This window comes from Danio rerio, chromosome 5 (assembly GCF_049306965.1).
Source record: "Danio rerio strain Tuebingen ecotype United States chromosome 5, GRCz12tu, whole genome shotgun sequence".
NCBI classification, from domain to species: domain Eukaryota; kingdom Metazoa; phylum Chordata; class Actinopteri; order Cypriniformes; family Danionidae; genus Danio; species Danio rerio.
In genome coordinates, this window is record NC_133180.1 from 57,152,146 (window position 1) to 57,168,259 (window position 16,114).

Below are 16,114 nucleotides of genomic sequence, written 5' to 3' on the forward strand. Positions count from 1 at the left end.
TGCTAGAACTGTATGAGCACCGGCAAGAGCTTTCATTTGAGCTATAACTTGTACATGTGTCATATAAAAAAAATATGAACCAATGTAAAATACCTAGCTTGAGTATCCAAAATACTGTGCATTTAAGTGTAAATAACTTTTAGACAGTAGTATAAAAACCAAAGTGATGCATATGTGCAAAATATAGATTCTACACTTTCACACAACACCACTTACGGGGGTCTGGTGCAACGCTAGCCCTAGGGCCGGGTACGCAGAGTTTAAGTGGTTAAAGAATGATAATTAATCCATATTAACAAAAATTACTGTGAACAAAAGAAAGCGGGTGAAAAACACCATGTGAGATAATGAAATCTTTTTAAACAGTCGCACGCATCACAACAGCTTTTAGTGCAAGTGATCATTCGGTATTCACAGAAATTATTTAAAGAATAAACTTACAAAGGACACTTGGAAATGTAGCCTTGCAGACAGGTCTTGTGATGGGGCGCAGCGCAGTATTTCAACAGCAGTATTTTAACCGCTGGCCTTCTTCCTGACATCAGCGGCGACTGACAGACGCAGGATTACTTTATCTTGGTCCACTTTTGTAGCGTTTTTATACATTTTTGTAGAAGGTTAGAAGTAGAAGGCTACATCTTCATCTAATAGTTTGTCGGCATGACACAGACCAACAGTTAACACTACAACGAGAAGCTGATGTAGCTGCTGTTGAGGCACAAGTGCTAGAAGATGATGAAATAGAAATGCATGCTGCAGCTGAAAAAGGAGAATCCGAAGAGAAAGTAAAAATTGAACGCACAAGTGAATATGTAAATTCTCAATTAAACCTTACAAGTCATTTCCCCTCCGCACACTTCTCAGCCTTGCCTAATGCTCCAGCCTCTCGTGCTGACTCACACAACAGCTTCATAACATGGAGTCCTCCAGTAAAAGACCCTTCACATACACAGTCTATTAATGACAAGCCAAAGTATCAGGATGCTGATTTTGTACACTTACCTGCTGCAAACCTGTCTAGTCCATCTACGGGTATTATAAAATCTGAAGTTGACAGGACAAACCCCTTTATGAACATACATGCGAAGCCCTATATTCCTCAGTGTATTCCTTCAACTAGCATGCTACCCCAGGCAGAGCCTTTGGCGCAGTATTTAGCACGACGTGATCTTGTTTGTTCAGGACTGTACCAATTTGATGATAAGCCTGAGAATTATCGAGCATGGTGTTCCTCATTCACAAGTGCAGCTCGGGAAGTTAACCTCACGGCAACCCAGGAACTGGACCTCATGACTAAATGGCTTGGGAGGGAATCTGGTGAAATGGTGAGGTGCATCCGTTCAGTGCATGTCAACAATCCCAATCTTGCATTGTATAAGGCATGGGAAAGACTAAGTGAGTGCTATGCTGCTTCAGAAATCATTGAAAGGTCACTATTTCAGCGCTTGGACAGTTTTCCTAGGATCACAGCTAAAGACCACATCAAATTACGTGAACTCGGGGATTTGCTTATGGAAATCCAAGGTGCTAAAGAAGATGGTTATCTCACAAGCCTATTGTACCTTGACACCTCACGTGGGATTGCACCAATTGTAGATAAACTTCCGTATGGGCTTCAGGACAAATGGGTGACTTCGGGGTCATGGTATAAAGAGAGTCATGGCCGTTTTTTCTCCATTTGACTATTTTTGCAGCTTTGTGTGTCATGAAGCGAAGAAGCGAAATGACCCTAGCTTTATGCATCAAAGCAGTGCTTTGTGTGGTGTTTTTCAGATTAAATAAAACTTTTACATGTTTTCCATGCATAAGTCTTTAATAATTAACCCATAAAGTGTCAATTACTAAGAAGTTGTTTGAAGAATTAACTGCCATATTATGAGCACAGTATAGACCAGTGTTACAGACCGCTGAGATAAGCACATCCTGTTATTGAACATAAGAATGACAGGATGTATGAGCCATGTGTGTGCTAAGAGGAGATATTTGCCTTAAAAGGTTAACTCTTAAGAGAAGATGCACGGAAGACAACTGTGGTATAAAAGGACTGTCTCTGTAAGAGAGTTCAGAGTTGAACCTCTCCTGCGCAGTGTATTGCTTTTGGTTTCTTTTCTGCTTGAGCAAATAAAACGTATAATTTTTGACAGATTGACTCCGAACCCATTTTTGAACATGCACTGAACCCTTTGAAGTCCAACATATGACAACTAATCCGACAAATTCACTGGAAGAGTTTTCACACCAACAAACCCATCTCTGTTCACAAAACAGACGTGTGTGCAACCAAGGAAGACCCTAACAAAATCTGTCCATTACACAATAAACCACACTCATTGAAAAAAATGCAGAACATTCAGAAACAAACTCCTTGATGACAGAAAAGCCTTCCTTAAGGAGAAAGGAATATGTTTTAAATGCTGTTCCTAAATTTCTCATCACGCCAAGAAATGTAAGTCTTTTGTGAAATGTTTTGAATGCAACAGCACTAATCATGACACAGCCATGCACCCTGGCCCGTCACCTCAAGAAGTCAAATCTCTTCCACCATCACAAGAGGACGGCGGGGAGGGAGAGTATAATTCTGATATGACGTCTGTCAATACAAGCTGCACAGAGGTTTGTGGTCCTGGTTAGTGGGGTTGCTCATGTTTGAAAATCTGCCTTGTAAAGCTGTACCCAAAGAGTAACAAGGACATGGCCATAAAAGCATATGTAATTCTGGATGACCAGAGCAACCGTTCATTAGTCAGACCAGAATTCTTTGAGCTGTTCAATTTGGAGAGTGAGCAGTTCACATATAATCTTAGAACTTGCTCTGGAACTGTAGAAACATCTGGCAGGAAAGCAGAAGGATTCCAGATTGAGTCTCTGGATAGCAGAGTTCTCATATCTCTTCCACCACTCATTGAGTGTCATGAAATCATGAACAATCGGTTTGAAATTCCAACTCCAAATGCAGTTCTTCACCAACCTCATCTACGACACATTGCCAAGCACATTCCAGACCTAGATCCAGAAGCAGAAATACTTTTGCTACTAGGAAGAGATGTGATTAGAGCACACAAGGTCAGGCAGCAGGTCAATGGACCAAACAACGCCCCCTTTGCTCAACGTCTGGACCTGGGATGGGTGGTAATAGGAGAGGTGTGCCTGGGTAATGTACACAAGCCCACAGTCAACACATTTAAAACCAGTGTCCTGGAAACTGGTCGTCACTCAATTTCTCAACCCTGTACAAGCTTTATGCAGGTCAAAGAGAAACAACAGAGCAGTGTGTTTAAAAAGGCAACTGAGATGACACTTGGACAGACAGTGTTTTGCAAAACCGAGCATGACAATAAACCTGCCCCTTCTGTGGAGGACACAACCTTCTTGAAAATTATGGACACAAATGTCTTCAGAAATGAATCTAACAGCTGGGTAGCTCCTCTACCATTCAGAGAACCACGCCAACGCTTGCCAAACAACAAGGAGCAAGCTATTAATCGATTCTCAAGCCTGCAACTAACCCTCAAGAGAAAACCTGAGATGCAGCAACAGTATGTGGAATTCATGGAAAAGATCTTTACCAACGGACATGCTGAGGTAGCACCACCACTAAAAGAAGGGGATGAGTGCTGGTATCTTCCCACATTTGGGGTCTACCACCCCCAAAAACCCAATCAGATCAGAGTGGTTTTTGATTCCAGTGCTCATTACTCTGGCGTCTCTCTCAATGATGTGCTCCTCACTGACCCTGACCTGAATAATTCCCTTGTTGGTGTCCTGCTACGTTTTCGGAAAGAGAGGGTTGCAATCCTAGCTGATATTCAGCAAATGTTTCATTGTTTTTTGGTGCGTGATGACCACCGCAACTTTTTCCGTTTCCTGTGGTACAAGGACAACGATGTCAACAAGGAAATTATTGAGTATCGAATGAATGTCCACGTCTTCGGCAATCGTCCATCACCTGCCGTGGCAATTTACGGACTACGGAGAGCCATCAGAGAAGGTGCAAAAGATCATGGTGAAGATACCATAAAGTTTGTGGAAAGACATTTCTACGTCGATGATGGTGTGGTGTCTGTACCATCTGAAGCTGAGGCTATCGATTTGCTCCAACGAACACAGGCTTCATTAGCTGAGTCAAACCTACGCTTGCACAAGTTTGCTTCAAACTCTCAGTTTGTTATGGAAGCTTTTCCTCCTGAAGACTGTGCTCCAGTGATTAAGGACTTAGATCTGAGTGGAGAAACGTCTCCCACACAACGGAGTTTGGGTCTGTTATGGGAGATCTGACACATTCACCTACTCTACATCCACCACTACCAAACCATTCACCCGTCGTGGAGTTCTCTCCACTGTCAACAGTGTTTTTGACCCTCTGGGTCTACTGGCACCTGTCACGATCCAGGGAGGAGCCTTTCTTAGAGAACTTACCTCTGAAAGTGCAGACTGGGACACATCCCTTCCGGAGGTCAAACTAAACAAATGGGTGGCCTGGAGAAGTTCTCTTCAAGAGTTAGAAAAGCTTCACGTGTCACGTACATACACTAAAACCTCACTAACTGAAGCAGTGCATACAGAATTGTGTGTGTTCTCTGATGCATCAACCAAGGCCATAGGTGCTGTGGCATACCTGAAAGTGCTTCAGAAAGATGGGCAAGTTGAAGTAGGGTTTGTTATGGCAAGGCGAAACTAGCACCCCTGTCCGAACCTACAATTCCCAGGCTTGAGCTGTGTGCGGCTGTCTTAGCAGTTGAGATGGCAGATCTCATTAAGGATGAGCTAGATCTGGAATTAAATGACATAAAGTTCTTTACAGACAGCAAAGTGGTCCTTGGCTACATTTATAATGAGTCAAAGCGATTCTATGTGTATGTTCACAATAGAGTCCAGCGCATCCGACAGTCCTCAAGACCTGAGCAATGGCACTACGTACGTACTGAGGAAAATCCAGCAGATCATGCGTCGCGATCCTTACCTGCATCATGCCTGGCGCAGACTTCCTGGTTCACCGGTCCCTCCTTCCTTCGACAGCCACCTGCAGAAAAAACAAAATCAAGTAAAGTGTTTTAGCTAATTGAGCCTGAGAATGATGCAGAAATTCGTCCTCAAATACAAACATGTGCTACTTACCTGGAGGAAGCTGGACTTATATCTACCAGATTTCAAAGGTTCTCCACCTTCACCTCTTTAGTAAGAGGAGTAGCGCTTCTAGTTCATGTCGCAAAATCCTTCAAACACTCAAACCAAAACAGCAACTGCAAGGGTTGGCACAGATGCGACTTACCACGTACTCCAGATGAGATGGACCAAGCAAGGAATGTTGTGCTTAAAGCAGCACAAAAAGCTGCATTTGCAAAAGAGCTGTCAGCACTGCTAGCTGACCAACCTGTATCCAAAAGGAGCCGCTTGCGTAAACTCAACCCAATCATGGAAGCTAATTTCATTTGTGTTGGAGGAAGATTAAAGCACTCTGAGATATCAACTGCCGAAAAGAACCCGATAATTCTCCCTAAAGAAAGCCACACATCTTTGCTGCTCATTCGACATCATCATGAGCAAGTAAAACATCAAGGCCGTCATCTGACAGAGGGAGCAATCAGGGCAGCAGGACTGTGGATCTTAGGAGCCAAGTCGCTAATAAACTCAGTACTTCACAAATGTATAACCTGTCGCAAGCTGCGTGGAAAGTTTGAAGAGCAGCACATGGCGGACCTGCCATCTGAACGTCTCAAAATCTGCCCTCCCTTTACATACGTGGGGCTTGATGTATTTGGACCCTGGTCTGTCACTACCAGACGCACCAGAGGAGGACAGGCAGAGAGCAAAAGGTGGGCAATCATGTTTGGTTGTATGAGCTCGAGAGCTGTGCACATCGAGGTCATTGAATCTATGGATGCATCAAGTTGCATAAATGCTCTCAGGCGGTTCTTTGCATTAAGAGGTCCTGCAAAACAGCTCCGCTCCGATTGCGGTACTAATTTCGTTGGGGCATGCAAGGAACTTGGAATGGACAAGATGGTACAGAGGTATCTCAGCGAGCAAGGATGCAGTTGGGAATTCAATCCACCTCACAGCTCGCACATGGGAGGCTCATGGGAGCGCCTGATTGGCATTGCAAGGAGAATTTTAGATTCAATGTTTCTGCAGCTAAAAGCTCGCTTAACCCATGAAGTTCTTTGCACACTACTAGCAGAAGTTACTGCTATTATTAATGCACGGCCACTTTTACCGGTGTCTGCAGACCCGCAACAACCATTCATACTTTCACCTTCAGTGCTCCTTACACAGAAGACAGGAGTTCCACCTCCCCCTGGAGATTTCTCTGACAAGGACCTGTATACAAAGCAATGGAGACAAGTTCAGGCGCTTGCAAACCAGTTCTGGACACGCTGGAGCCGTGAATACTTACCTTGCTTGCAACACAGACCGAAGTGGACAGTACCTCGCAGAAACCATCAAGTGGGAGATGTAGTTCTGCTCAGGGATAAGCAGATAGCCCGCAACTGTTGGCCCATGGCCAGAGTTTCTGCTGTATTCCCAGGAAAGGATGGATATGTGAGAAAGGTTGAGGTTTCAACAACTGACCAAGGGAATATAAAAACCTTTCTAAGGCCAATTTCAGAGGTTGTTCTGCTTCTACCCAAAGACTGATCTGGAAATTAGTGTATGGCCCAGTTCATAGTGACCTTACATAGGTCAGGTGGGGAGTGTGTTGCCCTTTAAGAAGTTTTGCTTTAAAATATCTTCTATAAATATTTTATATGCATATTTCCTTTGTCAAAATGTGAAATTCATAATTTATTTAATTAATCTACTTCGTGTGTAAAAAGGAATACCTTTATTTTGCATTATAACATACTTCCTGTTTAGTCACTTCCTGTTAGTGTTCCTGGCTTTTTGTGGAAGCCATGTCAGACATGCGCTCTCTCGGACAATCTAAGCCATCCGCTTAAACTCTTCATAGAGGCAATGCCGTAAGTTTATGTTTTGCACATTAGACATGTTAAAGACTTTATATCAGTGATTATTTTGTAAAAAATACAATAATTAATAACTTTGTTTGCTAGTGTAATTCCTACTGCAGGGAGAACTGTAGTCTGTTTATGTTATGTATATATAAGTGGAAATACCTGTCAAAAGTCAATTTCTGAGAATTGTTTTGTTATTTTTGTTGCAGTTTTCACCATAAATGCTAATAAGAAGAGTGACAGTAAACGATCAAACTTGCTACGACTCTGTCTTCATTGGCTATGGTTTAACTTGGTGTTTAGTCAGTCACAACACACTGCACGAGAACACTACATGCGTAGTATAATGTTAAGGAAATAAATTATTCCATTTTGGAATAAGGCTGTAACATAAAAATGTGGAAAAAGTAAGCGATATGGATACTTTCGGGATGCACTTGTACATAAACACATACAAATATATTTAACAATATATAAGGAAAGTCTAGAACATATTAAAAAAGAAAAAACTTACAAAAGAGAAAAATCTAATTTGCCATTGAACATTTATGTGTTCTACAGACTTTCATTTTATATTGTTTAATTTGTATTTATGTATGCATGTGTATAATGTGTGTATAAATGTGTATTTGTATGTATGAGTGTGTATGTATATGCGTAATTATATGCATTTATTTGTACACAATACTTGTTTATTTGTCTATATATACATATTTTTCATGGGTCCATTCTATATGTATCTTCATTGTATTATTTGAGAAATATGTTGTATAACACGCGCCATCTTTTTAATTAAGTTAACTTTTCATTTAGTTTTTTTTTCTCCATCTATCAATGCTAAATTATTGATTATTGATAATGATTGTTGAGTTGACCTTGTGTTTAATATATTATTTTAGTATTGTTTTGATATTGTAATAAGTCATGAGACCGTAGCATTCAAAAGAAACTCCAGACGCACCTGATCATTGTTACCCTGATGAAAACAGTTGTTTGCTGAAAGGCATAGGCAAAGTTTAAGGAAATAGACATGTCAATATAGGCTTATACATTTGAATACGTTTAGATCATTTAATTTAATAATTACTATTGGAATGTAAACTGAGACCGTGGAGAGAACAGATAAGAATGTGTGGAAAGCAGAAAGAATTAGCAAAGGGCTTTTGTTTTGCATTATTTCATTTTGTTAACATATCTGTTTGCAAATCTTCTGTTTTGTTGCAGTGTCTTGCCTTCAGAGATGTAAATCCACAGGCTCCTGTGCATTATTTAGTTATTCCAAGGATTCCCATTCCCAGGATAAGTGAAGCACATGATGAAGATTCACTGGTTTGTTTGTCCATGTTTTATTGATTGTCGTATTAGGAATTAAAAAGAATGGCATGTCTTTAAGATCATGCATTTTTCCACCCAGATCTTAGGCCATCTGTTAGTGGTAGCCAAAAACATTGCAAAGAAAGAAGGCCTGGCTGAAGGGTACAGAGTTGGTAAGTAAAATACCCTTTTAAAAGAGTTTATTTATCATACGTATTTGATCAAATTTACAGTTCCTTAAGTAGGAAGCAATCATTAGAATAATATAAATATTTTAATTTATATTTGATTCATCAGGCTTTTATGTCCAGTATATTAAAGCTGGTGAAAAAAAGTTGTTAAAATCCCACTCAATCCCACTACCAAAAAAAAAAAAAAAAAAGCTAAGAAATATAGTTCAGTTAGAGTAAAAGTATTGGTGTAAATTCTACAGTTGTCAAAATTAATAGATTTTTTTCATGCACTGCGATCGGTATCGGTTCAGTAATAAATCATAACCGATTATTATGTACTGACATTATTTATCACACATGCACTATATCGCGGTAGCATACTATGGCAAGGGAGTTGAACGTGAGTAATTAAAATGCTCTAACTACTTAAAAAACTGTGCTAAGCTCACTGCTTGTGAGTTTGCCGGGACTAATTGCTAGGGAGGAAATGAAAGCTGTAAAGCTCAATCTCTCTTTTTCAGTCCAATCACAGTCGTTTTTGTTAAACTTGTGAACACAATGGCCAACCATAGGCATTTAGGTACTTACCTGACAGTGCTCAAACAGCAAGCAAGATTATTATATAAATATTTTCTAAATGCTCCTGTCATCTTCTGTTCCTGTACTTGAGTTTTGTTTGATATTCAGAAAGCCTGTTTTTTTGATCAGGTAAAATTGGAGGTACTGTTCATATATCTGACTGCTTGTATTTACAGACAAAATTGTTTTCTTGTGTTGTGAAGTAAAATTAAAAGTGCGTACTGTATGTAAAGCATCATCGATGCACTGAGATTGAATCAAATTAATGATAATCTTAATTTACCCGAACTGAGACCAGTGTAGGTTAAATACTACTCAAAATATGAGGAACAATTAGCCCTTCTTGAAGTGCTCAGAAGTCAGTTATTTTTTTATTTATATAATGCATTTTACAGTGTATACTGTGTCAAATCATTTAAACATAGGTGGAGTTCTAGTAAATTAAAACCGCTTAAGTTGTCAGTGGAAGTTCAGTTTAGTTCAGTTAAATGTAATGTAAATGCTGAAAGCCAAATCACTGAAGAGAAGCTCCTCTGATGCACAGCTCCACTAGTCCCAAACCAAGCAAGCCTGTGGCGACAATGACAAAGAACAAACTTCACCATTAGACAAAAGTTAAGTGAAGTCTCCTCTGGTCAAATGTTTTGTGGAGAGCTGCAGTCTAGTCCTCAGTCGAGTAGGTCACGGTAGGTGTTCAGGCTAGCCCACAGCATCAATGCGGAAAATTTTCTGTCAATAGGGTTTTTGGAGGAATTAGTTTCATCTGAATCAGATTCTGCTTATAATTTAGGCCGGGTCCAAGATTATGTAGACCTCAGGATAAGAAGAAACAGGTAAGGGTTCCTGGCTCCATGTTGCACTAATTAATGCAACCTAACAATCCTTTAAAGAGCCCGTATTATGGGTTTTTGAAAATGACCTTCCATGCAGTGTGTAACACAGCTCTAAGTGAAAGACTATTTAACTCAGAGTCCAATAAACGAATCAAGTTGGGTTCGGATCTTTTGTTTGATTGCATTGACGTTTTCTCATGTAGCGGAAGGGCCGGAGCTATCGGGAGCTGAATCACTGTTGTTATTTTTTATTGTGAAAGCAAAATTCTCCCAAGAAAGGGATTAAAGCGCCTCCAAATAGTGAATGCGGTTAAACTCATGGCAAGTACTGTTTGGTGCTTTGGTCATTTATTTCACATATTTGGCAACTGGCAAACGTCATCAGGGAAACAGTTTGAATTTCTGCTTTGTGAAAAACCATTAGTGTTCCACACTACATACACATACTCTGCTGTTGAGTAAGTGCATAAGTACATAGTGCATAGTGTGTCATTTGGGATGCAGCTGATGGGACAGATTTTGACAGGGACTTTGTCAGTGACTTTTACAGTTTATATGGACCAGTTTCTTCTTTCTCCGGATCATAACACGAAGTGTCATTAAATTGTTGCTATTGTTGTTATTGTTATAAGTTGTAATCACACCCTTTTGCTACAGATTAGCTTTGTGCTAAACAAATGCATATTATAATACAGTAAACGTGTTTTTTGACTTTGCACGCTTATCAGCATGTTGTTGGAGACCCCTAAATCCAAAATATGACATTTTTAAATGCAAAATAGATGATCTGGATTTCAAAAGTTTTGTGTTTTTGTTTTATGCATATGCTAATGAAAAGAGAGGTTCCCCTTCGGGTGGGGAACTCCAATGCTATTAGTGGATTTGATTTAGGAAAATCCACGAATTGGGAGGATTCGGTTCAGAAGCCGCTTGTCTGAAGGAGTATGGAACAGGCCAATGAATGCCAATGAATTGGCAGCATAAGCTTGCGCAGGTGTGCTTCATTGCCAATTAACCCAGCATACAAGCACACGTGGAGCAAGCAGACGCCATCCTTTTTGCTTCAGAGACTTTTCTGATTGAGTCGATGAGGATTTCTCTTGCTGACTACAGCGACTTCTGAGCGAACGAGTGTCTCCCGGTCCAGAGTGGGTATACGCGGCGGCAGACGGTCGAGCCTTTTCAGGATGGTGCTCCGACTGTGCGTTTCTGGTTGCGGGGGTTTCCTGGCTCCGGATGATGGACACGATCACTGCATTACATGTTTTGGTGTCCAGCATGTTAATAAGGTGCTCGGGGGCGGTTCATGTTGTCACCGCAATGCCATAACCGTTGCGCAGTTAAGATCGCGGCTAGCTTTCGTAAGAGAGCGAACCACCCCAGTTGCTTCCTGCTCTGCAGCGGGCACTCGGGCAGATCTGAGGCTCTCAGCGGGAGATAATCCGCCGCCCAAGGGCTCGCGGACCTCCCGCTCCTCCAGGCGCTTCATCAAGCTTCGGGCATTGGGAGTGATCCGTCTAATCAGATGATAGCTCTCACGCTCGCTGACACCAGAGACCAGATGTCCACCGCGACATCTGAGGGTGGGCTTTTATTGTCCGATGATGATCCAGACCCGCTCGCCCCCTCTGGGCAGGTGAGCGCTGTCAAAATGGATCCTGAAACGGACATGTTAGCCGTGCTTTCCCAGGCTGCTTCGGCCGTGGGTTGAAGATGGTTTGTCCCCCAGCTTCGCGGCCGGACCGACTAGATGGGGCTACGTAGAGAACCAGAGGGCAAAGCCTTCAAAGCCTCTCATCCCCTTCTTCCCGGAGGTGCACAGTAGGCTCACGCGGTCTTGAAGGGCACTTTTTTCTGCTCGTGCTGCGTGTCCCTCCGCCCTCACTACTCTTGATGGTGAAGCGGCCAGGGGGTATGTGGCGATTCCTCAGGTTGAGCGCACGATCGCGATTAATCTTTGTCCGCGTGGCGCCTCTTCTTGGCGGAGTCTGCCTCATCTCCTGTCCAATGCCTGTAAGTTATCTGCCTCCCTCGGAGCTAGAGCTTACAAGGCTGCGGGCCAGGCTGCTTCCGCCTTGCATGCGATGGCCACCTACCAGCGCTACCAAGCGCAGGCGCTGGCCGAGCTGCACAAGGATGGGTCCAACCCAGGCTTATGGGCTTCGCACCGCATCTGACTATGCTCTTCGGACCACTAAGTCCGCTGCGTGTGCGTTGGGGAGGATGTGTAGCGCGTACTCAGTGGTGCTCGATTTGCTACTAGTTTAGCACTTTGAAATCGCCTGGGCCAGCAATCAGAAGAAAAAGGATTTGACTCAAAAGCAAAAAAAAGGTAAGTAGAATATGTATAAGTATACTTTCACTATTACACAATTTAAAAGAGAATAAACCAGTCACTGAAATTTTGATAAATTGTCTGTAATAATAAATCACTCAGATACTTAAAATTTGCAGTAAGTGCAGAAATAACAAAATATAATTTGAATAGTAAGACCACAAAATAAAAAAGATGTCAAAAGTTAAATGCACAGTTTAAAAAATTCAATAGGAAACGGTTCAATTCAAACATCAAAAATTCAATAGGAAACAGTTCAATTCAAACATCAAAAATTCAATAGGAAACAGTTCAATTCAAACATCAAAGTCCAGTGTTCCGTTAGGGCTCAGATACCAAAAGTCTGGGCTCTTAATGTTCAGTTCAGTTCGAAAAAAAGTAGAAAAAAAATATAGCAATGTTCCTCAACGATGAAAAGTTTAAGCCAAAAATTGGGGAAAAAAATATATGCGTAATCCACAAAAATCCAGGAAGCAAACTCCAAAAATATAAATCAAATGGTTCGATCCTACCAGATTTGATGACTGATCCCTTTGTGTCTCACCAGTCACAAAATAATGGGGTGGCTCACCAGTCCAAACCGAACAGAATGTTTAGGATGGACAGTTCTCAATCACGACTCTTCAAAGTGTAGAAAAAAAAGAACCAAACCAAAAAACCCGGCCTTGAAACAACAAAGCCGAATAAAGCATTATTTTCAGTTGTCCGAATAAATCATCTTAAACCTAAAATGAATTGCCTGTCTAAATTATTAACACACACTAGGGTTGTAACGGTATGAATTTTTTACGGTATGATAATCGTCTAAAACAATACCACGGTTTGACGGTTTCGCGGTATACGGTATGTTACAAATGTTACAAAATAATAGAGCAGTGAAGCAAATTTGACTTTTTCCAAATAATATATTTTTAGTTACTATAAACAACACCACTTACAATGAACAAATAAAAATAAGAAAATAATAAATAATGTGTCAAAGTCCAAATAAAGTCCAAATAAACATGGTGCAAATTCTCAGTAAAAAATAGATATAAATATTTAATATACTATAAATAGTTACATAACGAAACTAGATTCAATATGGAACATCCTTAGGTTTTATGTGCCAGCATGGATATGGTTGTCTATGGATATGGATTTGGATATGGTTGTCTGCAATGCAGACAAACAGCTGCATCTTCATTTGCGTCTTTTGAAAACAGCAAGAACAGCAGTTCGTCTTTGCTGTGTCACTGTTTTGTCATGTTTCTGTGCTGCTGTGCATGTAAAAGTACTTATTATGAGAATTATTTCATGCAAAACTTTTTTTTTGCGTTTTATTTAGCCGCGCATAAATGTATGCCTTTCTCTCATTCCGTGTTGTTCAAAAAGCTTGGTCCACAAACAAAAGCGAAACCTATGCTTATTGGTTGTGATATAGCGAGTTTGAACCAATCTGGGCATGGAGGAGGGACAATGCATCAATGTATCATGTCTGGTTTGTCCGGAGACACAGTGACGAGCGTTTCTTTGTCAAATCAGCGTTGTCGAATGTTGATGACGTAACCGCACTGATTCCGGAGCCTCTGAAAGTCTGCGAATGTTATGTGATACAGCACTGGAAAGATGAGATTCTCTTTATGCCAATCTTTGAATTGTATGAATCGGATCAGCGGATCAAAAGTTATTAAACATTTAAGAGCAATACTTATTTTTAGCCGCGAGCAGCTGTCTCGGTCTTTAAGGGTTAAAACCGTTGATATGCAATTGTTCATGGTATGATAATCGTGCACATTCAAATCGTGGTTAACCGTCATACCGGTATATTGTTACAACCCTAACACACACACACACACACACACACACACACACACATATATGCTAAGTCACCATGTGCTCGTGTAATACATTGTGGTCTATGTACATAGTTAGCAAAGCTAGCATCCATCTAATACACATTTTACTAAAGAAATCATTTTCAACCATAAAACTTTTCAACTAGAACACATCACAAACATTTAAATAATTATATACACACATTTCACACTCATTCCTTCACATTTCTTCACATGTTTATATCACAATTCACAGTATATGAACTCAAAATAATAATATGCATATCTTTTAAAGAATCAGAACTTACCAAGAAGAAATGTAGATGATAATGAAAATTATCTTTTGACTTCTAGAGCAATCAATCTTTAAATTTCTATTTCTTCCTAAGTATTATTATAAAAATCATTAGATAAATAAATTAATCACTCATGTAAGCTAGATTATTGATCTGGGTTACAGACGATGTCCACACTAGTGATCCAGGAGCGCCACCCCTGGCTAAAAGTTGGCTGATATGCACGAAGTCGACAAAGTTAGCTTTCTTGACTCCCCCATATGCCAAGCTGGCCTGTTCGGCGACACCGTCTGTGAATTCATCACAGCCTGATGGGTGATGTCACCTATCGGCGGGACCGTAAGCCCCCTCCGCCCGCAGTACCATCCATATCTGCTCCTCGCCGAAGGCGCCTGCCTACGAAAGCTGCACCGCCCCCGCACACGCCTCTGGCGAAGCGAGCGCGTCGAGCACCTCAGAAGCAGGCAGCCCCCCCTACCCAGAACGCCGCTAAGTCCGGCAACGGACCGTGAATCGTCCCTGGGACAGGTCATCTGGAGAAGAGGGAACTTGCTCTTTCCCCGCTGGAGGGCGGGGCCCCATTTCCAAAGGCACTTTTTACTGCCATGAAAACATCAATGAAAGAGCACTTTTCCACTTTCCCCGGATGTGTCACATTCCCCGGATGTGACAGCCCGAAATCTGCCTGTCTGAGATGCTGTGCTTTTAGCTCGCAGGTTCGGTGCGTTTCACTCAGTGATCTCCTTTCTCCCACCCCTCGAGCCTCCCCTCCGGAGCTTGGGTGCGGAGCGAAAGCAAATCTCTCACCTCCAGCTCTTCCGTGGGAGCCGCGCGCTTCCCAGATCAACACACCCACTCCACGCTGCCCCACTGCTGGTACGGCAGCGATTGTAGCGATGATTCCATTAGCGAGAGCTCTGCCTGCCTGGTTAGCGCAGGCCAGCCATTCGCGGTGGCTCATACGCACAATCAGACTCGGCTATGCAAATCAGTTTGCGAAACGGCTTCCCAAGTTCACAGGTGTGTATTCAACAGGGTCAGTCCCCTGCCCGCCCCTGTCTTGCGAGAAGAGATTGCTATCCTCCTGGCGAAGGATGCAATCGAGTCGCTCCCTCTAGCCGAGATGGAGAGCGGGTTTCACAGCCTGCACTTCATCGTGCCCAAAAGAGCGGTGGGTCACGGCCAATCCCAGATCTGCGCGGTTTAAACCGCTGTCTGCACAAGCTGCCATTCAGAATGCTCACGCAGAAGCACATCCTCTGGTGCGTTCGTCCTCTGGGTTGGTCTACAGCATTAGACCTGAAGGATGCGTATTTCCATGTCTCCATTCTTCCTCGCCACCGTCAGTTTCTGCGGTTTGCGTTTTAAGGTCGAGCTTGGCAATACAAAGCCCTCCCCTTTGGGCTCTCTCTGTTTCTGCGGGTCCTCACCAAGCCCACGGAGGGTGCCTTAGCGCCCCTTCGGCTCACGGGCATCTGCATACTCAATTATCTCGACGACTGGCTGATTTAGCCCACTCTGGGGAGCAATTGGTTATGCACAGAGACAAAGTGCTCCAACAGCTCCAGGCGCCTCTCCGGAGAGCGCGCTCAGCTGATGCTGTACTGTCTGAGAGAGTTTAACAGCAAAATAGTGGTCCCACTGAAATTATTTCAGAGGCTCCTGGGGCATATGGCATCCGCAGCCGCTTCACAACGCTCGGATTACTCCATATAAGACCACTCCAGCAGTGGCTTCACGATCGTGTTCCCAGACGCGCATGACACGCACGCGCACACAGAGTCACTGTTACTGCGCTGTGTGGCCGCGCCCTC

At 42.3% G+C, this 16,114-nt stretch overlaps 2 protein-coding genes across 11 annotated transcripts in view; both read left to right on the forward strand.

The window, feature by feature from the left end:
- hint2 (histidine triad nucleotide binding protein 2) overlaps nucleotides 1-16,114 on the forward strand; it is a 54,894-nt gene that overhangs the window by 20,291 nt on the left and 18,489 nt on the right. For 9 of the 10 annotated variants that reach the window (XR_012406144.1, XR_012406143.1, XR_012406146.1 and 6 more), the window contains 2 exon segments: nucleotides 8,178-8,282; nucleotides 8,368-8,440. Coding sequence is in view for 2 of the 10 variants with exons in the window: in NM_001083572.2 (NP_001077041.1) it covers nucleotides 8,178-8,282; nucleotides 8,368-8,440 (178 nt within the window). In the remaining 8 variants the exon portion in view is untranslated. 10 annotated transcript variants of the gene reach the window in all.
- Nucleotides 5,287-6,636, forward strand: LOC141385607 (uncharacterized). Its single transcript, XM_073951440.1, has one exon. The coding sequence runs from the start codon at nucleotides 5,287-5,289 to the stop codon at nucleotides 6,634-6,636; it is 1,350 nt and encodes a 449-aa protein (XP_073807541.1).